This window comes from Pezoporus occidentalis, unplaced genomic scaffold (assembly GCF_034315485.1).
Source record: "Pezoporus occidentalis ecotype Australia unplaced genomic scaffold, CSIRO_AGI_Poc_V1 ctg124, whole genome shotgun sequence".
Taxonomy (NCBI): domain Eukaryota; kingdom Metazoa; phylum Chordata; class Aves; order Psittaciformes; family Psittacidae; genus Pezoporus; species Pezoporus occidentalis.
This window is the reverse complement of record NW_026913038.1, coordinates 1,575,874-1,601,614: the sequence shown is the minus strand read 5'-3', so window position 1 is coordinate 1,601,614 and position 25,741 is coordinate 1,575,874. Positions and strand designations below refer to the sequence as shown.

Here is a 25,741-nt window from a genome sequence, read left to right as displayed (position 1 = left end):
CTGTGGCCTCTCCTAATGTGATGAGCTGAGAGGTCTCAGCCCGCAGGGGGATGAAGGGGCGAGGGAGCTGCTGCAGGACCTCAGGGGAGCAAGGACTGAAAAGAAGCAATGTACAAATCCTTTTATTATATTATTTTGTCAAAGACTAGTTCGAGCAGGATGGTCACAGCATGTCTGTGGAGCCCAGAGCTGACCGCCGCCTCCTCCCGGGGAGGGCCCTGGTGAGCAGCTGGGGGCTGTGGCAGAGGAAGCATGGGGAGAGCAGAGCACGGTGCTGCAAGGGCTGGGCTGAGGCTGTTCCCCCACATCCCTCTGTTGGGGTGCAAGCCTGGGACGTACCCAGGATGCTTGCCCAGGGATCCCTTCCCAGGCCCAGGGGACCTGTGTGTCCAGCATTGGGTTGGGAGCAGCCGGGCTCTCCTGGTCTGGCAGCCCTCAGCCCCGTGCTGGCTTTATTGCAGGGAACAGAGCAGGGGCCCCCGGCAGCGCAGTGGGGGGCTCTCGGCTCAGCGCTGCGGGTGACCCTGGGTACAGGGGGGACTCGGGGGGTGGGAGGGTGTGCAGCGGACACGAGGACGCATGGAGTGACGGGGCGCACCCTGGCACAGAGACACCAACGCGAGAACAGGGGTCAGCGGGGACGAGACACGGACGAGCGAGTGGTGGGGACAGCAGGGACAGGGCTGGGGGGGACGAGGCAGGGGGGGTCCCTGCCCCACACGTGCCTTTGTACATGGTTGGCAGAGCGTGATGCCCGCTCCTGCCGGTGCTGAAGTATTGCAGTCTAACTGATATGGCTTTAACTATGGGGCCAGAGATGCAGGGAGGGGTGCGGGGGTCCCCTCCAACCCCCCGATGCTGGGACACACCGGGCAGCCCCAGGGGACCCCCGTGCCTGGGGACCAGGGATGGGGGGAGCTGCGGGCAGGGCGCCTGGCTTTGTGCTTTGGGCATGGCCCAAGGCGGGATGGGGCAGGGGGATGGCAGTGCTGGGGACAAGGGCAGGCAAGCAGAGGCCTGCCGGGGTCCCCTGGAAGGGCAGGAAGGGCAGGGCTAGGGGCATGGGGAGCCACCCCGGGGGCCAGTAGGGCCTGGAGTGCCCCCAGCCTGCCGCGAGGTTACATCAGTGCATTTGGTCCCGGTTCGCCTTGTCCAGCCAGGGCCGATCCCCTTTGGCGTGGTGGGGGGGCACTGCCTGGACAGGACGGGGCGGGTGTTTGGTCTGGTCCAGGGAAAAGGGCAGGAGGGGATGAGGAGGGAGTGTGGGACAGCCCCCCTCCACGGTCAAGGGAGCTGATGGAGGGGTGGGAGGGGATCGTGCGCCCGTGCCCCAGCACCCCATGGCAGGGTTGGTGGTGCTGTTACTTCTTGAACATATCCTGCAGCGGGCCGGGCAGGTACTTGAGGACGGTGTCCAGGATGCTCTCCTCCTCCTCCTCCTCCTCGTCCCCACAGCCCGCCGGGATTGCCTTCTTGGGGCGCGTCAGGCTGCCCTCGCATGGCTGCTCCAGCGCAGCTTTCTCCTCCGCCTCCTTCTCCTCCTTCTTCTTCAGCCCATACTGTGAGGACACAGGCCCTCAGCAGGGCAGGCAGTGGGTGCTGCCCACACTCTGCCCTGTGCCCATCACCACCGCCTCAGGACACCCTCCCCAGCCCCATCCTGGTGTGGGTGCAGGGGAAGTGAGTGCCCACCTTGTCACGGATCTGCTGCCTGACTTTCTCCCGCTCGGCTTCCATGCGGGCGTGCTTGGCTTTCCGCTCCTCCTCCTGCTGGCGCAGGGCCTCCTGCCTCTCCTCCTCCTTCTTCTGCGCATCGGGGTCCTTCTCCTCCTCACCCCCCAGCATCTTCCCCATGTCCTTGGTGGCCCCTGCACAGCACAAGACCATCGGCTGGTTCCCAAGGGTGCTGCAGCCTGGTGCTGGCTGCAGAAGCCCCTGTATAGGCAGGAAGGACATGGAGCACCCCTCTGGTCAAGGACAACCCAGGACATCCCCAGGGCCACCGGCTCTGGAGCCAGCTGCAGATGGGCTCTGGAGGCTCTGGGGATGGGGACTGCCATGGGCTGCCTGTGCTGTCCTAGTTCAGCATCAGCTGGGGGAGACGCCAGAAGCTCCTTTGGTGCTGGCACCCAGGGGACCCGCCAGGGAATCCTACTTAGCGGCAGCAGAGCCAGGATTTCCCAGCCTGGCACTGCTGGCACTGGGAATGGGAGTCCTGAGAGTTCCACTGGCAGCTCCTGACTGCTGCTGCCTCTCCCCATGGCTCCGTCCCCCCACCATGTCCTCCCCACCATGCTCCCCGGGGTGCTGAGCCAGCATCGCTCCCGGAGGGGGGACCCTGAGAGGGTGCAGCGGCCACTCACCGCCCAGTGCTTGCTTCATGACAAAGTCCATGGTGCCGGAGTGTGTGTGCGGCTAGGCCAGTGCCCAGCGCTCATCCACTGCTGTCCGGGCTTGCTGACCTGGGCCACCTGCATGGGCAGAGAGGGACATGGTTGGGGACCCTGCCCAGGCGTGACGTAACCCTCTGTGTCTCCAGCCCCAGGACCGGCAGATCTGCCTGTTGGCTGTGCCTGCTCCCCTCAGCCCTCTCCCTGCATCCCCACTAGCTTTGGGGACCTGTGGAGGGACCTTCCACCTCAGCTCTGCCCTCAGTGGAGCAGCAGGAGCCCTGGGGTGCTGCTGGGGGCTGGAGAGATGGGGAACCATCACCCACTGCAAGCCCCAGCTTTGGTGTATGGGGTGTCAGACCCTGCCTGGGTCTGCCAGCGCGGCACAGCAGGACACGGGGTGCTGCATGTGCGCGCGTGTCTATCGCAGTGCATGTGCTCTGCAGAGGAAAGGGGAAGAGGCTGTTGGCAGGTTGTGAGGGTGTTTGGGGGCTGTAGGGGTTGCAGGCAGCAGCCTGTGCCTGTGTGTGTGATCCCTGCGGGTGCTGGGGATGGGTGACAGCGTGCAGGGCACTGTGTGCAGGATGGAGCTTTGGTCAAGAGGTGTGTTTGCAGGCTGCGTTTGCACGGGGGGTGTGCATGCATGTGTGTGTGCATGTGTAAGCTTGGGGGGCTGCAAGCTGCGTGTGCCCACATGGTGTGCGGGCTGGCAGCCTATTTGCAAGCTCTGAGTGTGTGCACCCATGAGTTTTGGGGTTCGCGAGCTCTGCGGATGTGCGTGTGGGGGTTCGCACGGGTGAGCGTGAGCACAGGGGTTGCAGGCTGTGCTCTGTGTACGTGTTTGTGCTGCCTGCGTGTGTTTGCACATTGCGTGGGGGGGTTGCGGGCTGGGGGGGGGCTGCGTGTGCCGGGCCGTGGGTTTGCAGGCTGTACGGGGGGGGTGCACACCAGTTTGCAGACTGTGTGTACGTGTGGGGGTGTTGCAGGCTGTTTGCATGCTCTGTGTGTGTGTGTGTGTAGGGGGCTGCAGGCAGCGGGGGGGGGGGTGTTAAGGGGGTATCTGCTCATGTCCCCCGCATGCCCTCTGTGCTTGGGGGGGCTGCAGGGCTGTGCTCGCAGTCTGGGGGTGCAGTTTGCAGTGTGTGTGTGTCTGTGCACGTCCCAATGTGTGCCTCAGCCTTGAGGGTCCCCCCCACCCCGGGACCCCGCGGTGGGGTTGGGGGGCTCCACAAACCGGGAACCAGGGAAGTTTGTTGTTCCCAGCACCGGGGACGGGAGCTCCTCCAGGCAGTACCGTGGTTAGCCCTGGGGCTGCAGGGGGGGGCTCAGGGGACACTGGGGCCGCGAGAACACCGTGGGGCGCCGGGACATCGGGGCTGCAGGGAAGGTGCAAGGGAAACCCGGGGGCCATTGGGACACCGAGAGCACCGGAACGCGGGGGCTGCATGAGGGGGGCACAGCGACACCGGGGTACGGTGGGGGACACCGGGGGGGTGCAGGGACACGGGCAACGCTGGAGGACACACAGCACAAACGGGGGACACCGACAAGCGCCGGGATATCGGGGCCGCACGGGCTGCAGCGACGCAGGGAACACGGCGGGGGGGGGGGGGGGCGGGAGGGCGGGGGGACAGCGGGGACACGGGACGTAGGGGACACCCAGCATGCGGGGGACACCGGCACCGCAAAGATTGCGGAGCCCAGGGGTACACTGCGGGGGGGGGGGGGGCGGAAGCACAGAGGACGCGGGAGGGACCCTGGACGGGGGACACGTACCGGGGGCGCAGGGGAAACCGGGGACGCGGCGGGGGGGGGCGGAAGCCGCGGAGGGGAGGGGGGTCGTGCAGGGGACGCGGTGCCGCGGGGACCCTACCGCTTACCCCCCCCTCCCCACGCTGGATGCGGCGCGGGGCCCCGCCCGCCGCCCGGGGCCGCCCGGTGCCGCAGCGGCGGCGCTGTCCCTTCAGCACCGGCACTCACCGGCTCCGCCGCCGCTCTCCGCTGCCGCCGCTCCGCCCTCCCGGCCCCGCCCCGCCCCGCCGCGGCCCGGCCCTCGCCCGCCCCCGGCGGCACGCGTGGGCCCGCCCGGGGCGACACCCCCCGCCACCGCGCAGCCCGGCCCCGCGAGGGAGGGGTTGCGGACCCCCACCCCCCCCCGGTTAACGCCGCACGACCCCCAGAAAACCGTCCCGGGGAGCCCGCGCCGCTCCCCTCGATGCCAAAGGGTCCCCCCCTCCCGGTGCTCCCGCAGCGAAGGGATGGGGGAGCGCGTCCTGCGCGGGGCTAATGATTCACCTCCGCGGCAATTAATGGGCAAAACGAGGCATTAATCCACTCATCGGCCGGAGCCACCGGGGAGCTGCCCCCCTCCCAGTCCCGCACCCCCCTGCTCCTTCACCCGGCACCTCGTCCCCTGCGCAGCGGTGCAGGGTGGTTGCAGGAGTTGAAAGTCCCTCATAAACCATCTCACCCCCACCAACAGCCACCGCTCAGAGGCCCCAGCTTCTGATTTTTGGTGCTGCCTGCCCCCGGGGTGTCCCATGGCTGGTGGGGGTGCTCAGGTAGAGGTTGCTGCTGGGGAGTGCAGTGGCATCAAAGCCATGATGCCCACAGAGCTCAGGACCCCCTTCAGCAGGGGGGTTCCCAAACAGGGAACATCACCTTGACTGGGCCCTCTGTGCCTGCCCAAAGAGAGAGGGGCTCTTTCAGCCTTTGGGACAGGGCTCTCCTGGGCCTCCCACCCTCATTTTAATGCATGGAGAGACCCCGGGGACAGACGCATGCCCCGCACAGGGGCAGCCGGCGCCTCCTAATTAATCCAGCCCTGAGTTATTAGAAACGAGACGAGCCTTTAGCAAATCAGATTAGTGGTGCTCAGAGCCGGGCTTTGGGGATCGCTGGTGCTTAATGGTGAGGCTCTGGAGGAGCAGCCCTGCGGGGAATCATGTAACTACAGCCCAGGAGAGTGCTGGCGAGGGTCTGGGTGTGGGGTCATTTCAGGGACCCCCAACCTCTATGTGTGGGAGCCTGCAGGGGCTAGGACAGGCTGCAGATGCCCCCCAAAACCTGGCAGGGCTGCTGCAGGGGGGATGGGAGTGATGCAGCATGTGGGGCAGCACTGGGGAGCCATGCTGCTGCTGGGGAAGAGGAGGGCAAAATCAGCACCCAAGAGCCAGCCCAACACCTCCATAGGGACACGGCACCGACTGTATGCGCATGCACTGACAACTCCAGCCCTGACGGCTGTCACGGGTCTCAGCATGGGGACAACACATCCAGGACCCTCTTCCTCAGCCCTTCACCGCTTCCCAAAACACCCCCTGGCACACTCCATCCCCACCAGTCCCAAGCCCTCAGCCTCCTTCCTCCCTTTCCTTCCTTGACCACAAACTCCTTTCTCCACCTCCATGGCATAAAGGCCTCGTGCCCTGCGTGTGGGCAGCGAGGTGGGACGGTGGGTGTTGAGACAGGCTTTGTCCGTCTGTCCGTCCATCCGTCCTGCGGCAGCCCTGCTCCGGGCGCTGACGTCAGCGCTCCCGGCAGCCGGGCGGTGGGCGGGCGGCACCGCTCCTATTGTATTAAAAATAATACAGCGGAGCACAAATTCATTACAGATAAGTGTGACAGCCAGCAGGAATTAACGCGTCCGTCTCCCAGCGCCTGACAAACGCCTCCTTTTGTTCCTGGGATGGGTCCTGCAGTCTTTCAATCTTTGGAGATGCCTCGGCTCATTAAGCACATCCTCCCCCAGTAGCTCCCAGCGTGCCCAAAGACTGCTCCCAGTATGAGCTGTGGACAAGCTGGCAGGCCCCTGCTTGTGCCGGGGTGCAGTGCTGAGCTGGGCTTGCCCTCCACGGGACTTGGCCTGGAATGCTGTCCCCAAGCATGGGACCCCAGGTAGGGTGCAAGGTGGGTGAAGCGGCCCCATCCCCTGCTCCTGTGGGAAGCACGAAGCTCACGTGAGCTGTGGCCAAACTGCCCTGGTGCCGGCACACAACTGCAGCCGACGGGCTGGCAGGTGTCCAAGTCTGCCCTGCTTGGCTGGGATCCCATGGGAAGGGCAGCCAAAGGCTCATCACCAGCCCTGGGCATCACCTCCATCCTCCTGCCCTGCAACCCCTGCGGACACCCCTGCTGCATGGATGGGCCATAGAGACCACCGCAGCCCCAGAGCTGAGCTGGCTCTGGCTGGCGTTTGGAGGATGCTCCTGGTGATGGGAGATCACTTGTGCCCAGCATGGGCACATACTGGGCAGAGCTGGTCCCTGTCATCATCCTGGGCAGCGTCACCTGCAGGGTGGCTGCCTGGAAAGTCAGGAAAGGATGGAACTGGTGGGATGGGATGGATGGGGGGCAGCTGTGGGCAGATGGAGGAGGAAGCTCCCAGTGCTGCCCCTGGGGACCGGCTCACCAGGGGTGCCAGGGCCCCAGCAGCACCTTGCTCTGCTCCCCACCTGGTGAGAAGACACAGAGCTAGCTGCCACATCACCCACTGCATCCACCCCAAGCCTGCCCCAAGCATTGCCCTCAGCCCCTGCAGCCTGCAAGGTCACAGCCTCTGTGGGCCCTTGCAAAGCTCCATAGCAGAAGGAAGAGGGTCCCTGAATATCTGCACCCATCCCTGCAGCACTGCCAGCCCAGCCTGCTGCCACTCATTACCACAGGGCAGTTATTTCAGTTATTCCCCCCCCCCCCATCTCTGCAGAAAATAATTATTGGTCCTTCTCATTGCACCGAGGGATTAAAAGTGGTTAACTCCATTTCCAAAGGCTTTATTATGTTGGTTTTCCCTCCACTGCTGCACAAGGCGATTTCCACAGTGCCACTTAGGCAGCTTTTATCAGGTTGTCTTCTGGAGGTAATTGGGTTTTTCAGGAGGCTGTTTAAAATTCGTAACCCAGCCTCTTAAACAAAACAAAAACAGCAGCGGGGAGAAGGGGAAGAGGCAGCACAGAACATGCAGCAGCTGCACCTCTGAAGAGCAGCCCTGGCCTCTTGGGGCTGGCACCCGGTGGGGACAGGAATGGGGGCAGGCACCACCGTGCTACAGCATCAGTCTGGAGCTGGTCCCTCCAGCGCAGCGGCTGAGCACAGGCTGCAGGGACAGCACTCTGTCCCTCCCGCTGCTGCGAGGGGGACCGGGGGTCACTCTGTTATGCTGTGGTCAGGGTGAGCATGAGGTGCTCAAGACCTGCCTACGTCCAGCCCTTGGGGTGCCAGAGCCACTGCTCTGCCCTGCAGCAAGTCACAGTCCCCCCAGCACACGTGGGTGCCCCACAGGACCCATTTCCTTGTTATCCCCCCATGACAGGCATGGGTGTGAATGCAGGTCTTGCTCTGGGGTTGGCACAGGAGTGTGCCATGAGCCCGGGGGATGGTGGGCAGGGAGGTGGCTGGTGCCATGGCTTGACCCTGGCTCTGCCGCGATGCTCTGCCCAACAGTGGGAGCAGCACTGCAGTGGGGGGCCCTGAGCTCACCAGAGAGGGATGGAGAAAACAGGCCAAATTAACCTCTGGAGCCACCCTCACAGGATAACTTCTGCTGGCCACATGCCCTGAGGCTGCCCACATCTCCCTGGCTCTGGGCTTTGCTGTCTGGATTAGGGCTGATGCTGTGGCTTTTTGTGCATCACTATCGTGCGTCCATCTGCATTAATACCACAGCCCCATTACCATCACTATTGCAGACCCATCGGCATTGCTACCATAGACCTGTCTGTCTGCTCCTGCCTGTGGGGATCCCCCAGCCCATCCCTGCCCAGCTCCGTGCTGTGGGGTGCAGAGTGGGCCGGGCAGTGGGTGTCGGGGAGCTGCTGCAGCAGATGGTTGGTGGGGCTGGATCATGGCACTGTGCACAGTGAGGGATGTGTTCATCCCCCAGAGGGGCCATTTGCAGGGGCTGGTTGTGAACTGGTGCCTGCAGGACCCAGCATGCTCGTCCTGGGCATCACAGCCAGTGTGTGAGCCGCAGTGGCTGTGGCTGAGGAGGGATGGGGCAAGGAGGACACTGAGCCCTTGGCTTCCAGGTGTTCCCAGCATGGTGCCTGAGAGGGAAAGATGCTCCCAGAGCTCCCCAAAAAGACCATCTACACCTACATCTGTGCGAGAGAGTGACAGAGGGACTCCCAGTGACAGTGCCCAAGGGGACAGGGACCCAGCTCCAGGCTCCACTTAGGAAGCATCCAGTGTGGTGGGATATCAGCCACTGCATGACCAAGCGCCTCGGCTTTGCTGCTGCTGCTCTGTTCCCTGCAATGAGGAGCTCTGCTCCCCCAGCCTCAGCCTCAGGGCCACCCAGACCCCTGAGGTGTCCACATCCAGAGGATGCTGGGACGGACCCCACCATGTGAGTGCTGCAGTGGTGACTCCTTGTCCCCGCAGCTCCCGACTCTCAGCAAGCGTCCGGTGCCTCTGTGCCATGCATTATTAAACAGAGGCACTGCAGCCCCTCGCTGTTTATCCTGGTGTGGCTGTGCGGGGAGCAGGCTGTGGGAGCCACGATGGCTCGCTGCAGTCTCACATGGAAGATTTAGGATTGCTGCGGGCCTGGCTGACTTCCCAAACAGGTTTATGACCCCGGGGGTTACTCACCTGTGCTCTTCCCACCTCCCCAACCTATACAGAATGGATCCCACCTCCCTGTAAAAAAGCCACTGTGCATTCAGCCTCAGTGCTATTACCTACACCGCTTTCTCCTGCCCACACAGCAGGTACTTCCAGCATTTACATCCCAATCGCTGTATATAAAGACACCCTTGCGCTGAGTCCACCCCATCAATATTTATGGCAGGCACACACACCCCCACAGCTCTGCAGGGCCCAGTGCGGAGCTGGGTGCAGCACACCGGGCACTCCTTTGGGAGCACACAAAAGCCCCCCACAACCCCTCCACTGCCTCCCTGTCCCTCCCCATCTCCCCAGCCATCTCCTGCAGGGAAGGAGCCAGCCTGTGCACACTGTGATTTCCATCCCTGCTGCCCTGGGATCCCCTGCAGGGCCTGTGCAGGTGATGACGATGGAGGTGGTTGGGACTGTGAAGGGAGAAGATGCCCAAAGGTCCCCTCCTGGCTCTCTGTCAGGATGGGATTTTGGCACCCGTTCCCTGCAGAAAGCCTTGGAGGGGTTATACCCACCCTCATTTCACTGGCAGGGTAAAGGCATGAATGACAAGGACACAATCAGCTCAAGACTGGGCATCCAGATCATAGTAGAGCAGTGTCAATCCCTGCCTGTTCCCCCCTCCAGCCAAGACACCCTCAAAAATGAGCCCCTGGGTGCAGCTCCCTGTTGTGCTGATAGAGGTGCTGGTTTTACAAAGATCCTGTGAGCTTTTTGGGGCTCCTGAGATGAGGGCAGAGAGCCTGAGGTGCTTTAACACCCCCTGCACTGCTGAGGCTGGGGAGTGGGAGCACGAGAGGAGTGGGGACACTGTGATGGATGGTCCTGCTCTACCAAACTCCCAATCCAGCCCTGGGAGAGCATCTGCCTTCTCAGGTAAGAAGGATCCATTGCATCCCATGAGAGGGGAGGTTTGGGAGCCGAGATGCCCCATGCCATGGGCAACAGAGCCATCCGAAGGCCACAGCTCCGGGGACACCCTGCCCTTCAATGGCAACAGATGGCTGCATGGTGGGGTGCTCTGGGGCAGTGTAGGGGGGACATCTGGATGACTGGGCTCCATCCAAGCTGCAGCTTGGTGGGAGCAGGATGAGCCCACACTGCCCTAACTCGGGGTGCTGGGAGAGTGAGACCCCTGCAGTGGGGGGCAGCAGGGAGGGGTCTGGGTCTCACTGCCCACCCCAGCTGAGACCTGCCCCAGCCTGCCTGTACTTGGGGGTTCCGCTGCGGCGTGACGCCGGATGGGCCCGGCGCTGCTCCAAGAGCGGCTGGGGCTCTGGCCAGGAAATTCATTCTTGGCTGCTCGCAGTGGGGTTTGGCTCGTACCTTTCCCATCTGGGGGCTTTCAAAAGCAAAGAAAAGAGAAAGAAAAAAAACCCTGGCCCTGTGTCAGCCCCACAGTCACCATCACCTGCCACGGTCCCCATGTGCCCAGCATCCACCCCAGAGCCTGAGCTGTTCCACGCTCCCGTGGGCTTAGCTCATGGTGCAGATGCCTCTCGCCCTGCAATGGGGTCTCACCAGGATGCCTGTGATTGACCTCCCCATCCCTGGGGGACCCAACTTGCTCTGTACCCCCCGTGGCTGCACTCCACCACATGGAACAGGTGCAGTCCACCCAGGAGCCAGGGCAGCGCTGCCTACCTTGGTGTGTGCAGTGCCAGGCGTCTGCAGGCTCCACACCTAACACAGGGGGACGAGGACCTCGCAGGGGTGGCTGAGCATCGCAAGGAGACAGGGCCTGCAGGAGACACCAACAGTGTTGGTCAGGTTGGTCAACAGTGTTGATCAGCTCCATGGTGGGGCCAAGGATTGGATGGGGTGGACAAAGCAGAATCACTTGATGGGTGATTGACACAGCATACCACTGCCTGCAGAGCTCACCTCCCACAGTGTGTCTGTGCACTTCCCACATCCCACCTCCAACTATGGGAGCAACTTGCTGCCAAGAGGCACTGTCACCCAAGTGGGAGCCTAGAGGGGCAGGCTGCAGGAGGTGGCAGCCCATCAGGGTCTTTGGTCCTCTCCTGGATCACGGACACCATCTCCACTGCTGGCAGAGGGCCCCTGGCCATCTCTGCAGGCACCCGGGAGTTTGGTGCTTTCATTAAATATTGAGAGGGCTCTCAACTATCCGAGGGTTTTAAAATTTCACATTAACTCTGCCTTCCTCAGCTTGCAGATGATGAATTCCTTCTTCAGAGAACATAATGGGAAGTTAAGACAAGCTGCCGAACAAAAGCCTTTGCTCAGACTTTGCAGTAGGAGAAAGGCTGGGCCCGCTCTGGGCTCCCCACTGTGGCTGGACCTCAGGAAGCTTCTGCCCTGGCATCTTGTCCCTTCCTGGAATCCCTCTGTGATGCTTAGGGGGATGCAGGGGTGCTCCAGGGGGATGCTGGCCTGAGCAGGGGCTGTGCAGACACCCAGGTACCAGGGTGCTGGGTGCCATGCTGGAGTTTCTGGGGTGATTCATCCCCACAGTGCTGCTGGTGCCCCTGCGATGGGGGGTGCCATGAGTGTGATTTGTGTTGTTTGACTCTAGGAGCAGGTTCCTGGGGAAGTTACAAATTCATCCTGACTTCGAGCAAAGGCTTTTCCTCCATCCTAGGGAAGGAGGGAGGCTTTGGCAAATTGGAGATAAATGTATGACGCAGGGGAGCTGGGGAAAACACAGGCAAACAGTGACACTGGAGGAGCTGGGACTGGGATGGATGGATGGATGGATGGATGGATGGATGGATGGATGGATGGATGGATGGATGAAGCCTGCCTTTTAAAGGCATTACAGACCAGGGATGCCTGGCCCCAGTTCCCGGGCACAGCGCTGCATTTCGCAGGGTTCAGGCTCACCCCAGGGACCCCGAGCTCTGGGGGCTGCGGGGAAGGGGCAGAGGGACCCCCGAGGAGATCCCCAAATGGTGATTGTTGCCTGGGAAATGCAGCCACCAGCTCAGCCTGGGAAGGGCTCAGCAGCAGCGTGAAGGTGACCTTTGCTGGGGACAACCGCTGCCTCCTTCAGTCTGCGGGGAGGCTGCGGAGCGGGGTAAGACGGTTTGCGGAGTGCTGCAGGGATGTGTGCCGGGGGGTGGCTGGATTCCAGACAGCTCCGTGCCAAGCAGACAGCTGGGCTGGGACAGGACCAGTCCCTCGCCTGGCCAGCCACAGCCTGGGGTGTGCATCAGCCACTCTTTGCCCTTCCCACCCCTTGCAGAGGGTGGAACAGGGACCCCCTGCACAGGGACCCGAGAGGATGCAGAGGGTCCGGGGGTTCCTGCTCTGATCCCTGCAGGGTATTTTTTATCTTAGCAGGACCAAAGCGGTTTTTTCCCTGCCTTTGCAATGGGCAGAGCCTGCCAGTACCATGAATATGCATCCCACCTGGACAGCTCAGTCTGTCTGTCCGGGCAACCAGACAACTGCAGCCAGAGCAGAGGACAGGGAAGAACACAGCAGGGTGACAGTGCCAGGACCCCCCCAGCTCCAGGGACTGTGGTGTCCCCAGGCGCTGGCAGGGATGCTTTTATCCAGCTGAGGTCTGGACAAAAGACACAGCATTCAGTGAAAACTTGATGTTCGAGATGAGAGCATTAGCGAGTCCACAGCTCTGCTTTGGCACCTCCAGCTCTTGGCACCCTGCTTTGTGAGCTGAGCTGGTGCAAATGTCTGTGGAGGAGGGTGGGCTGGGGAAGGGGAGCAGTGGGGTGCAGGGGCTGGGAGACTCTGGGCCACATCTCAAAGTGCTTCTGCATAAAGGAGATGCTCTCCCTTAGGTGTCTTGGGGCTGCCATCACCTCTGTGTCTGAGCACTGGGGTGAGAAGAAAGGCTCAGAGCCACAATGCTTGGGGGAAGTATCTGCAAACTGGATGCAGCACTAGCAGTGCACTGTCCTGGCTCTCATACAGGGATGCAAAGGGGTCGGGGTGCCATGCTGCACTAGGCAGCCCCCAGAGGCTTTTCCCAGTTGGGGTCCTGTACCTGACCCAAACTGCCTTGCCTTCAAAAAGCAGACCCTCAGCCTCAAAAACCTTAATGCAGAATTCATCTTGCCACGGGCCGGGGCAGGTCTGGGTCACAGCATCACTGGGCTCTGGGATTTGGCTGAGATATGAAATGCTGCTGAACCTCTGGTGAGTGATACAGGAGGAGCTGGTGGCACCAGCTAGGGAGGGGTGGACCTGCTGCCTGGCTGCTTGCAGGAGGAGCAGGTACCTGTGGTGCAGAACAGCACAGAAAAGGTGACATGTGTTTAAAAGTTTTAAGGTATAAATCTTGGTATCGCCGTGGCTCCTGGCAAGGCACTGGGTGACCTTGTGAGACACTGGAGCCTGGAGGCATGGCCCAGGAAGCCCATGGCTGGATGGGTCAGATGGTCCAGGCCTCCATGGCCAGGAAAGCTCTGTGGAGCCAGGAGAGGCGGAAGGGAAAGCTCCTGGGACGAGTGAGCAGAGAGTGCTCACGCGAGAGCAGCCCGCAGGAGCGCAGCTTGTTTACCCTGGCTGAGCAGGCCTGATTGCTCTCTATAAATACACCCAGCGAGTAAACACCGGGGAGGGAGAAGGATCATTTAAACTCGAGGATGATGCTGGCATAAGAACAAATGGGGAGGTCTGGGCAGGAACATGCAGAAGCTGCAGGCGAGAGCAGGGATCCTCTGGTCACTGGGAAGGTCCTGCTCCAGGCAGGGGGGTCTGGCCCTGCGTGTCTGGGCAGCACGATGCCCAAGGGCTTCGGCTCTGTGCTGGTGGGAAGGGCAGCAGCCTGGGATGCAGTGACCATGACCACTGCCAGACCAGACTTCTCGAGCTCTGGGCCATGGGAGCATGTGTTGGGGCCCAGTGGTGGGGATGGAGCTGTGCCAGTGGTCACCATCTGCTCCCCGCAGGGTTTCCCTGCAGTACCTGACCTCCGCTGGGACCTCTCAGTTCCAGTGCTTAAACGGTGCTGGGCAAACCAATAGGGATCCCTCGGCTCCCAGAAAGCAATACCGGGCCTGTCAGGCTGCAGGGAAGAGCCAAGGTGCAAACCGCAGCCACCCTTCAGTGCTGTGGGTGCTCACAGCTCTGTCTGGTGGGGTCATTTCAATACGGACGTTATCACATCAGGATACCAAAGAAACAAACACTCAGCCCATGGCCAAGGAAAACTTTAGACATTTTTCTGTGCTGGTTTGTCTCAGCAGAGCTGTCTCCAGTTTCCCCAGGGTCAGACACCCAGAGTGGTGCTGCCAGCCGCAGGCTGAGCTCTCTGTTTTCCCCGGCCATGCTGGAGCTTGTCCTGGCAACCCTCAAGGTCCTGCCTTGTGGGGGGATAAGGGCAGGTTTGGCAGGGAGGGCACCTCTCTGCACCCTGAGCCTGGCCCATCCTTCCTCATCTTCATTTGCCAAACCCAGCACCTCAGCTTGGCTTGAATCACTCTGGCTCCTTCACCAACCTCATGCAGCAGCTGCCACCGCGCTCCAAGCCCGTCTGGTTGCACGGAGAAGCCCTGAGCCATCAGCCCTGTCCTGAGCAAAGGTACCAGCCTCGCTTTACTGCTCTGACTCACCGCTCTGCCTGCCTCGGGCAGTGGCTGCCCGGTCATGCTCGTGCCATGTGGGTGGCAGTGCCACTGCGTGCTGCCAGGCCTGGGTCAGAGCAGCCACCTGCCCCATGTGCTGCAGCCACAGTGCTGGGGACACGGCGGGGAGAAGGGCTGCAGACTGGGGTACGGGAGGGACCTCGTAGGGACGGTGCAGCAGGGAGAGGGGTTGGAGCCCCGGGGACTGGGGACTGTGCAGCTGGAATGCTCCACGGGTGGCTGGACTTAGCCGCTGGGAGCAGGATGGAAGAGGAAGCCGGTGATGGGGAGGCGTGGGAAGAGCCCAGTGGGTACCAGGAGCTCCTGACAGCAGAAGGCTGTGTGGAGCCTCCCTGGGTTCTGGCAGGGGGTTTGGGGGGACCAGGTCCCCTCCTCTCCCTGCTCTGCAGGGGATGGCCAGGCAAGGACGGGCTGGAACGAGGGGGGGTGCAAAGCATAGTCCGGGGGTGACAGCCCTTCTAATGCTATCCTCTCCACACCGGCGTCCCCCACTTCCCGATCCCTGCAGAGGGGCAGTCCTGGCGCGCCGCTCAGCCCCGCATCTCGCGCCTGCATCCTTCCCCGCATCCCGCTCCGCATGCCGCATCCCGCATCCCCGCGGCCGCCGCCCCGTTACATAAGCCGGCGGCCCCGGGAGGATCGTCGGGGCCGATCCCGGTGCGCGCCCCCCCCCCCCCCCCCCCCCCCCCCCCCCCCCCCCCCCCCCCCCCCCGGCTCTGCGGCACCTCGGGCCCGGCCCCTCACCCACCTGGTTGCGCTCAACGCGGCTCCGGTGCGCCCCGTCCGCCCCCGGCGCAGGGAAGGAGGCACCGCCGGAAGGGAGGCGGGAGCGGTACGGGAAGGGGGGGCCCGGTGCTGGCTCCCCCTCCGCCGCACGGCCTCCCGGGCGGGGCCGGCTCCGTGCCCGCCTCCGGCCCGCCCCGCCGGCAGCCCCCGGCCCCGCAGCCGGCAATTCCCATCCGGTCCCGGATATTGCCCCCGCTGCCCGGCAGGTCCCCTCAGTTCCCCATAATCGCTTCCCCGGTACCTCGCCACCCCTCTCGAAGCCCCGCTTTTGCCCCCCTGCTATCCGACCATCCTCCTCCCGCTACCTGGCTCTGCCGCCAGCACCCGGGAGTTGCTCCCCCTTACACAGGCATCCTCCTTGTACCTGGCTATGCCCCTGGACCCCAGCAGTTGCATCTTCGGTACCTGTAGCAGCCACACCGCAGTACCAGCCCGCGTGGCCACTGGCCACTGCCTTTCAGCAGTGCCCTCCCAGACTCATCCTCCCCATTGGGAGCCAGCATTTCTCTCCCGCCAGAGTCAGTGGTTCCCCACCCATGGCACTGACAGCCCCCCAGAGGAGGAGTCTCTAAACAGGGCAGCTCTGTGGGTCTTGGTGTGCCAGTGGTGTTACCCAAATGGGAGACCCCCATTGCACCTGAAGATGCTTTTGCCCATGCTCTGCTGCAGGACATCCTGAGGACAGGAGTGATGATGAGCTGGGAGCCTGCTGCGGGTCCACAGGGCTCACAGACAGGTCAAAACTCTGGCTCAGGGCCTGGTCCTTGGTGCAGAGCATGGCCAAGAGGGCTCCTGAGACCCTGCTGGGACTCATTCTCTCCCTGCCCAGTCCCTCTCCACAAACTGCTGCCCTCTCTTCCCTGGCAGGCAGGCAAAACTCTCAGTTCTCTGGGTTTCCTTTGGGTTTGTGGGTGCACAGAACAGCTCCTGCCAAGCCCTGGAGTTGCTGTGGGGTTGGTGCTTTCTTGGATTGGTTTCTTGCATTGCAATTTGTCTTTGCTGTTGGTTTGGCCATTGGGATCTCAATTGTCCTCTGAAAAACAGTCCTGCCTCTCTGCCCTGAAAAGGGGATGCAGAATGGCTGTGCCTTAGTGCCTGGGGAGGGTTCAGCAGTGTGGCCCCAGGGAGTTATTGCTCTCATTCCCCACCATAGGGAATCCCCCCTCATCCAAGCATCATGGCAGGTAGGATGTGGGTCAGCCGGGAGCCACCTCTGGGGTCAGCCCTCCCTGCTCCCTGCCGTGCCACGCATCACATCGCACAGCAGCTCACTGCACCACTCCTTGCAGGGCTGCTGCGGGATGCAGAGGCTGATGAATAAATCAATCCCCCTCAGTGCTGAGGCAGCAAAACTTGGATGTGAGCGGAGGAGCAGCGCCGGGGCTGGTGTCCTGACGGCCGGGGTGGCACCGCTTGTGAATTCCCCCCATGCAGCTGCCGCAGACAGAGCTGCCTGCAGCCAAGTGGGCAGCTCTCATTGCCTTCTCGCCATGTTTTATTTATCAAAGCACTCAATATGCAGGCTCCCTCCTGCTGTCCCACATTCTTCCTGGATTCTCCTGCCTGGAGATGGGAGCAGCGGTTCAGAGAGGAGCTGTGAGGTGCTGCTGGCTTGGGGGGCACCGTCCCCTTTGCCTCCCCGTGGTGGATTTCCATAAGCCATTGCTATCGCCCTGCCGTGTGGCTGTCACTCAGCCACCACTGTGCTGAGGAGACGAGGTCCCTCGCTGTGAGCAGGACAGTGCTGTGCGAATGACCTTTCCTGAGCTCGAGGAGCACTTTTAAGGAGCAGCCAGGCTCTCGCTGCTCCTTCCATGCTTTGCCAAGAGCTGTGGTGTCCCAGGCTGCTGCCAGATGATGGAGAAGGCTGCTGTGATGCCTCCGTGCCTGGCAGAGGCTGGTTTTGACATGGTCCTGGCCAAACGGTGCCCATGCCCACTAGCACTGGCTGTGTCCTGGCCCCTGCTCGCTTTCCTCCATCACCTCCAGCTGCCTGCGCAGGAGGAGAGAGAGCTGCAGGGTGCGTTTCTTCTGCCTCACTGCTAATAAATAAGCCCCAGTAATGAGTTGGGCTCTGGCGGCCGGGCAGGTAGTGGCAATAATCCCCCAATTAAGTGGACGAGGCAGACGGTTAAGTGCAGAAAAACCACAAATAAATAATGAGAATAATTTAGGAGCAGGGAGGAGCTGGTGGCTGGGTCTCAGCCTTCCCCCCCGGCGCCTGGCAGGGCACGCTGGGAAGTGTAGTTCTGCCTGCCCTGCTGACATCCTCCTCTGGAGGGATGGAAATCTTGGATTTTCACCCCATTCCTCTCCCTGCCCCAACTCTGCGTGTCCCGTGAGGTTCCAGAGCAGCCAGCTCTGGGCATGGGGAGCGGGTCAGGAGCATGGCTCTGATAGGAGCCTGTGTGCACGGAGCATCCCTGGCTGAGAAGGGAACCCACAGACCTCTGACACCAAGGAGGCTGTGCCTGTCACCCTATCCTTTGGCAGAGGGTCCCTGTGGGTGTTTCCATGCCACTGGCATGGGAGCCAAGGGTATGGAGAGGCTCCAGGCATGGGAGAACTGTTTTATGTGCTCATCCCTGCCCTGCACTAGGGAGCATTCTTGCTCTCCTGACTCCTGTGGGTGGAAATACAGGCTTGTAGAGCCTGGGGGAGGATGGACCACAGAGGACCATGTAGGAGCTGTGTTGGATGGTGACATGGCACAGGCTTCATCCTGGAGCCCTGAACGGGCACATAAACAACAGCGAGAGCAAAAGCAAATGCCTCCCTGGCACTATTGATTGCAGCTGCGGGCTGTGTGTGCCTTGCTGCTGAACTCAGAGGGCCGATCAATAGTTGTATTTCACCCCAGCCTTCACTTGGCTAATGGGAGCCACCGGCTTTGTCATTTTCCTGAAGTGACCAGGAGGAGCTGGCCATGGGCAGGTTGGAAGAGGACCCATTTCTCCTTTGCATCTGGAGCCTGGAACTTTTCATATAGAAGCCTGGAACTTTCCAACTAGGAACCGGGGAGGCAGCAGCTCTGCTGAGGCTGCAGGGGCAGCAGACACCAGTCGCTGGAGGTGCTGGTGGTGCTGGGGTAGCTGTGATTAGATGCAAGCAGACACTTCGGATCAAAGGTCCCCAGGCTCCTGGTGTGCAGGAACTTGTCCCTGTGGTGACACATTTCACCCTTCATGGCAGTCAGCAGTGGCTGTGTTGGTGTGTGCAATGCAGGAGATGCTCAACACCACAGCTCTACCTGTGCCACTGCAGGTGACCGGGAGGACATATCCACTGTGCATGGGTAGGGGAAGGAATCCCATGGTGCCAGAGGACACGGTCACATTCTGCCCAATGGCAGTGCTGCAGATGGTGCCACTGCGGGGATTTTTCCCATGCTGGCAGCAGAGGAGGGGGACTCAAGACAGGCATAATAATCCCCACATGAAGTATAAGAAAAGAAGCTATTTAAGTATTACCTCCTCCGCATGGTGAGCCTGCAGCCAGGCCCTTATCAGAAGAGAGAAGGCAGATAATCAACCATTCCTGTTAGGCAGATAAGATTATAACCCTCACATGGCACCAGACCTTCTGGGAAAAGGTGCTGGTTACTGGTGAGAAGGTGATGGAGGGGATGCTGGGGACAGCCAGAATGGAGCCTGCCCATGGTCCTGCCAGTAACCAAACCTGGGGCAGCAAGTGACCAGCATCAGCTCAGCAGCAGGGACCCCCACCAGGAATTTCCAAGGGACAGCAGGAATTCCTGGGTGTTTTTGTTTCTGTTTCTGTGCATGCAGTACCTGGAGCTGAACTCCTCCAGAGGAGGAGCTGGAGAAAAAAGGAGCAAAGGGAAATCAAAGAAATCAGGGCTTTGATGCCTTTCCCTTTGAACCCAGGGGCTGGTGGAGCTGGGCGGTGATGGGTGAGGGACTCTGATGTGATGGTGGGGTGCTGCTGCAGGATGGAGTGTGGACCTGGGTCCTTCCATCCTGTCTGTGTTTGGGAAAGCCAAGCCAGGCCCCCATATGCCCTCTGTCCTGTTTTGGAGGGCAGATGATGCCCTTCATGGCCGGCTGCAGAAGATCGATGTGTTTTTGAAGGCAAATGAGAGTTTTTTGCCCTGACATAGCACGGGCGCCTGCTCCGAATGCTAAGCAGCTCCTTGGAAGGCAATCTGAAAGCACAAAGGGCAGCAGGATGCCGGAGCAGAGTGCTCAGCCCCCTCCTATGGCCCCCAGGACAGCGCCATCCATTCCAGAAAGTCACAATAGACTTAAACATGCAGGAAAAATACCCCCAAGGATTCCAGGTCTGGGGGGGTCTGGGCAGTGGCATCTCCCCTCAGGAGGTCATTGTTTCATGGGGCCATGGTGGCATCTGCTGTTCGGGGGGGGATCTATTGGAGCATCGTTCTTGGGGGGGGGGGTGGTCAGTATGGCTTTATTTTGCAGGCAGTTGCTGCCCTTGGGACCTGCTGTGGCTGGTGGGACAGCAATCAGAGAAATGCAGGGGACCCATCCCAGCGGTGTCCCCAGCTGTAGCCTCCTCTGCCTTGTTTGTGTTTGAGCCTGCACACAGCAGAGCATCTTTGGGACTGATGCTGCAGGAGTTTGGGGGTGGCTGGTGCAGAGCCATAAAGCTGCTCCGCATCAGCAACCCCCAGACTCCTGCAGCATTGGCCCTGGCTGAGTCCCCACATGGGGATGGCACCGCAACATCTCACATGCCCCCAAACTGCCACCCTTTGCCCAAGGGGTCTTGCAGGGCAGGGGGCTGGGACCTACACGGAGTCAGCCCTGAAAGTACACTTTCCATAGACTCTCCCACCTTTCCAGCTAATGGAGGTGATTTTCGTGTCCTTTCATCTGGAAAACCACTGACAAAAATCATATCACAACTTCCCTGGCAGCAGGAGAGGTGAAGAGATGTGCTTGCCATTCATAGCAGGTGATTTTTTTGTGCTGCTTGTCAGAGGAGGATTGCTCTGGCTTGGGATACAGAGCAGTGCTCAGGCACCCCCGTCCCACACCCAGCTGGGCACAGGGATGCGCAGCAAGGGTAGAGGTTACTCACCCTCAATTGCTGCTTCTCCTCCCTTGTGCCTGCCCTGTGAGAGGTGATGGTCAGTGCAAAAATAGCCCAGCATCATCCTTGAACAGCAAACATCCCAGCTGAGGGGAAGGAGGTTGGGGTGGTGCATCCACAGGGATCCTCCCTATACCATGCCCAAGCACAGCCTCTCCCAGCAGCAGAGATGCCTGGAAGCATCCAGCAAAGGAAGTGCCTCTGGCCAGCAATGGGAGCATCATCATGGTGGGGCAGCTGCAGCTATGGGCTCCTTAGGAGCCATTGTAATCTCATTCCAGGAGCAAATCACATTCCCAGCAGCCAAGGGCATGTTAGGTCTTAATAAAAATGGTAATTCCCAGCAGATTGAGTTGGGAACAGGGAAAGCGGTTGTTGCTTCCTCTTGCAAGGCCTTGCCGGTGCCCGCGGGGAGCATGGTGGTGATGGAGGAAGCAGAGGGCTGCACAGAAGGATGAGGCTCCAGCTGGAAAGTGAGAGCACGGGGAGCTTCAGCAAAACCCCAGCTCCTCACATCCTGCAGGATCTGCTATCGGCTCCTTGCCTGCCAGCTTCCTGCCCTGCCGCTCACCCCAGCTGCCCAGCCCTGGAAGCCGGAACTGTTTGTTTGCAGTTTCCTAGGAGAGAAATCACGTTAAAAAAATTAATTACACACCTGAAAACAAAATCTGGCTGCTCAAGTGCACATCAGGGATAAATGGTGTGCTCCAAATGAGACAATTTACAGCTTGGGTAAGTAATGAAGGAACCCAGCCAGGCGTGAAAGCGGAGGCAGAGAGTGACTTTGGGGGGGTGCAAGGCTTTCCACCCCCAGCCCCTCCATCCCTCTGACCCCCTCTTTGTTGCTGCTTGCTGAGAAATCCCAATCTGCTCAGCACAGCTTGCTCCTTGCAGCACCAGCCTGGGGAGCTGAGCAGGGATTTTGGCTGAGTTTGAGCCTTTTTAGAGCTCGGAGATGGGAATTGCCCTGCAGAATGGGGCAGATGGGGTAGGTAATGGAGCAGAGGGCTGTGCTGTGCACCCCAGGGTGAGAGGGGCCCCGTGGGCCCTGCCACACCCGTGGTATCCCAGCAGGGATGTCCGGCATGGGGAGCCCTCACTGCACCCCGGCCCCCCTGGCATCCCCCATCCCACGCTGGCCTCTGCAGTCCTGTGCCACGCGGTGTGTGGGAGTGCTGGCAGCGCGCTGCCGGGAACGGGCAGCAATCCAGGCTTGCCGGGGAGAAGAAAATCATTTTTTCCCTTATTTTTCCCTTTACAGTGTCCTGCCTGGTCTGTGAGTACAGGGATTTAAAGGGGCTGTGTCCCAGTGTCATCGTCCCAGGTTGGTGGGAATGGTTGATGTGAATGGATCCGTGCAGTGGAGCTGAGATCTCCTGTGTGTGTGGGCTGGTGGCTGTGCGTGCTGCCAGGCTTGCTTTTGGATAGGGACCAGCTATGGGGACTGTTGCTGCCCTGGGCACCCCTCTGGGCAAAGCTAGAGTGTGGGCAGCATCCATGAGAGGTGAGGAGAAGCTTTGTCCCCTTCACACTGCCCACAGGGGAGCTCAGAGCTCAGCCACACCCCGGGAGCTATAGGAATCAACCCCCCTCCACTTACACCCCTCCCTGGGCAGGCACCAGCTTCAACAAGGGGTGGGTTCCCCCCAGGCTCCCCAGGCTGCCAACATGTGATGGTGCGTGGGACTGGGACCAGCCTCTCTTCTCCCCTCTCTGCTCCACTCCCACCTCTGCTCAGAGCCGCCTCGGAAACCAGCCAGCTAATGATGCGAGCTGCGGAGCAGATGGGGGACCTGACGCTATACTCCCCAGCAGCGGATTAAGCATGCAAATAGATGTATAGAGACGCAGTGCCTCTTGGCCTGTATCCTTTCCACCCCCACCACACGTATGGCATTTCAATCCACAGCATCCCCCGGCCTGGCCTGGAGCCACGTGTGAAGGGCAAGGACGGACGGATGGACATGAGGCTGGGAATGGTCCACGCAGCCCTGCCTGCACGCAGGTTGGCCCCTGGTTTGAAAAAGCTCTGTAAATTCTACCCCCTCCATGTGTCCCTGCAAGATAGCAGTGGCTGCATGGGCGAGCTGCATTTGCTGCATCATATCCTCTGCCCCTCTTCTTGTGCTCCTTTTGCAGCATTGGTGAGTGTTGCTGCCCTGTGACCCTTTTCTAAGGGAGATGTTGTGCAGAGAGGTGGGAGCACGGCTGGGGCAGGGACCCGGGTGCTGCAGCAGGGATGCTCTGGGCTGCTGGGAGAGCTGCTTGTGCTCTGGGGAACACCAAGAAGAGTGGTTTAGATCCTGCAACACCTGTGACCACTTCTCGGCCACAGAAAGTCTGCAGAATGTGATCTGGCAGAGGCAGAAGAGTCTGGCTTGAGTCCTATCCCACCTTCAAAACCTGCTGAGAGCTGGAAGGTGCAATGAGGGTTAGGGTTTCATGTTGTCTGGCCCCACCATGTGCCCAGGGAGGACTGGGGCAGCCCCAGTGGGGACCAGTTCAGCCCAGACTGGGAGCAGAAAGGATGCCCTGCCTCAGCCCCATAAACCAGCCACCCCTAAAAAGAGGCAAAGCCTCCCCTTCCCAACATGGAAATGAAACTGTCTTCACCTGCAGCATCGCTCTTTCAGACCACCTCTGCACCGCAGCGCAGCATGGTGCAACGCCGTTATCTCTAATGCCTGGGAGCGGGAACAGATTAATATTCATCACAAGGGACCGGAGCATATGGAATATGAATAATGCTAATTGTGTCTGTATAGATTTAGCGTAAGAAGCTTCCGTGCATTAAGGAGGGAGGGAATTAGTCCTTCTCTGAACCGTTTCAGACTCATTTGCTGTGAAGAAGCATCTGCCTGCCTGTGGGTTTTGAGATGGGGGTGAGGATAAAACTTGTGTCCTGTGCCTGAGTGCAGGAGAAGCTCAGGGATGTGGGGTGAGTGCACGCACCTTCTGCCTCTCGGAGAACGGTGATGGAGCAAACTTGGTCACTGTAGATGCCAAGGAGAAAAAGGAGCTCCCTGCAGATACGTGAGCTCTGCTGCTGTGGGCTGCCGTGGCCAAAGACCCCCCGAAGCTCCTGGTCCCTGGAGCGAAGATGCAGTTGTGCAGGGCTGGCTGATACATCTTCCTCGAACCCTGGGTGAATTTACCTGTCCCCACCTGCAGGCAGCTACTGCTTATGGCAGGGAGCTGGCAGGGGGCAATGCCCTGTGTGCAGGGTGCTGGAATGGCTAATGAGGCACTGGGGACAAGAAAACTTCATGCCTTAAACATTCCTAGCATTTGCCTTCTGGGGATGAGGGTTGGTGCTCTGCTTTAATTGGATCAGCTCATGGCTTTAATAAGAAGAGAAGGCTCATTTACTAGGCTGGGCAGTGGAAGCAGGCAGGAGAACTGGCTGGGCACTGTGGGTCCAGGGCTTTGGCAGAGCCTCCCGGGTCCAGGCAAGCATGTCCCCTCCTTGTGTGTCATGAGGGCTATGGGGGACGTGGTAGGTGGCCTCCTCCCTGCAGGGCATGGCGCTGAGGTTCCTTCTGTGCCCCAGCGCTGCAGTGATGGGTCCAGGCTGGACACCCCTCTTCTGCTGTGCCAAGATGGTCCCATGGCAGTGGGGACCTCGGGAAGGGCTGCGGTCAAACCTCTCTTGTGGGCTAGGAGAGGTTTTGAAGCCCCAAGGAGAGGTCTGAAAACACCCGGGATCCATCTGCTCCCTGAGGTGCCTCCTGGTATCCCTGTGGCTGCAGGGTGAGGGACGCTCCGTGCCTTTCCCTATGCTCCCCGAGGCCAGCTTCACAATTGTCTCCGGCTCGACCACTGGCCTCTTTCTCTGCTCCCATCACTGAGAATGTGGGATTCCTCTTTCTGCACTTTGATCTCTCCAATTTTTAGCTCATTCTGGCTGCCTTATAGGCACTAATCCCTCTGCAGGCATCAGGGAGAATCCACCTACACTCCATGCAGTCTGAAGTCTTATTGTGTAAACAAAATCTCAAACATGAAATCCCTAATCCTCAGTGGTTGAAACCTCCGATACCTGTTCCCATGTGCCCTGCCCAACAGAGGCTGGAAGAGAGAGGGAGGGAGGGTCACTGCTATGTTTGCTCCCATCCTCAGCCTCAGCCCAAATTAAACATCCGTGCATGCTTTTAACCTTGGGTTTTTCCTTTCTTCCCGTCAGCCCATGGCAGCGAGCCGCCTCCGGCCCCCTCCCTGCTCCATTGCATTTGTTCAGCTTAGGGGATCAAACTGGGTGACATTTGGAGTTGGGATATTTAAAATGCAAATCTCCCCTGGATAGATAAGTGGAATTTACTCCCTCTTATGAAGGGAACCTCTGGGGAGAGCCGAGCGCTGCAGCCGGCCCGCTCTGCATGCGAAATCCAGCTGGAGGGGGGGGATCACTGCCTCCCCTCCAGCCCAGCACTTCCGGGCAAACACTCCTGCGACAACCATCCTCATCACCATGAAGGCTTCCGAATTGCCCACTAACACAGCGCGGAGGTAAGAGCTGCGGGGCCGGCAGGGAAACCTGCGGCGTTTCTGCCAGGGAGGGAGAGATCTCGGTGGCCGCTGCTGTAATCCCAGAATTGCTGTTTTCCTCCTCTGCTGCTGATGGATCATTGTCTCTCTCCCTCCCAGCTTGGAAATTAAAGCTTTTGCCACTTTTCTCACTGCAGAGGAACAAATGGGTGTCTGAGAGACAGAGATTTACACTTTACATTCCCTTTTGGAAACCGAGTGTGATTTTCCAGCCACTGCAGATGCTGGGCCTGTCCTGATGAACTGAGATGGGATCTCAGAGGGGGGAAGAAGGAGCCACCCATATCCCCCCCTCCTGACCTGCCCGCAGCAAACCAGGTGGGTGCATAACCCAAGGGGTTTGTCTGCAAGAAGGCTCCAGTCCTGCCTTGCCCCTCTTCACTCCTGCAGGTGCCTCCCCCCCCCTTGCCCATCCCTGCCCAGGGGTGCAGGTTCCAGGCTGGGCTGATTCACCTTCTGACGTGGCTGCGCTTGAAACCTGCTGAACCCCCCCAAAGGGAGCAGAACCAGAGCATCTGTAGGGAAAAGCACTGGATTTGCTGCCAACCTCATCCAGGATGTGACAGCAGACACCAGGCTGCAGCTGGTTTAGGGGATGGGGGGACTTAGGGGTCTGGGGAATGTGTAAAGTGCAGCTGGGATGGAGAGAAGCAGCTCCAGGTGGGAAAACCCTGGGAGGGCTGTTGGGGGTGTTCACCAGCCTGGGAGCCATGCACAGGCAGCAGCTGCTTCTCTGCCAACCCCTGG

General features: G+C 60.4%; 2 protein-coding genes across 3 annotated transcripts in view; one reads left to right on the top strand and one right to left on the bottom strand.

Moving 5' to 3' along the window:
• Positions 1–106: 106 nt before the first annotated feature.
• CPLX2 (complexin 2) lies at positions 107–15,472 on the bottom strand. Of its 2 annotated transcripts, XM_062607561.1 has the most exons (5): positions 15,336–15,472; positions 10,653–10,749; positions 2,364–2,471; positions 1,693–1,868; positions 107–1,559 (listed from the first exon to the last, which is right to left on the bottom strand). In XM_062607561.1, exons 3-5 carry the CDS (start codon positions 2,392–2,394, stop codon positions 1,362–1,364), a joined length of 405 nt encoding a protein of 134 aa, XP_062463545.1. In that variant the 5' UTR covers positions 2,395–2,471; positions 10,653–10,749; positions 15,336–15,472; the 3' UTR covers positions 107–1,361. The 2 variants fall into 2 exon arrangements, with proteins under 2 accessions (XP_062463545.1, XP_062463546.1); XM_062607562.1 differs by lacking the exons at positions 10,653–10,749; positions 15,336–15,472 and adding an exon at positions 4,371–4,455.
• A 9,163-nt stretch (positions 15,473–24,635) lies between these two features.
• LOC134158004 (serine protease inhibitor Kazal-type 5-like) overlaps positions 24,636–25,741 on the top strand; it is a 110,349-nt gene continuing 109,243 nt past the window's right edge. Inside the window, exon 1 of the mRNA XM_062607555.1 lies at positions 24,636–24,955. The gene's annotated coding sequence lies outside the window, so the exon portion shown is untranslated. The remainder of the gene's footprint in view (positions 24,956–25,741) is intronic.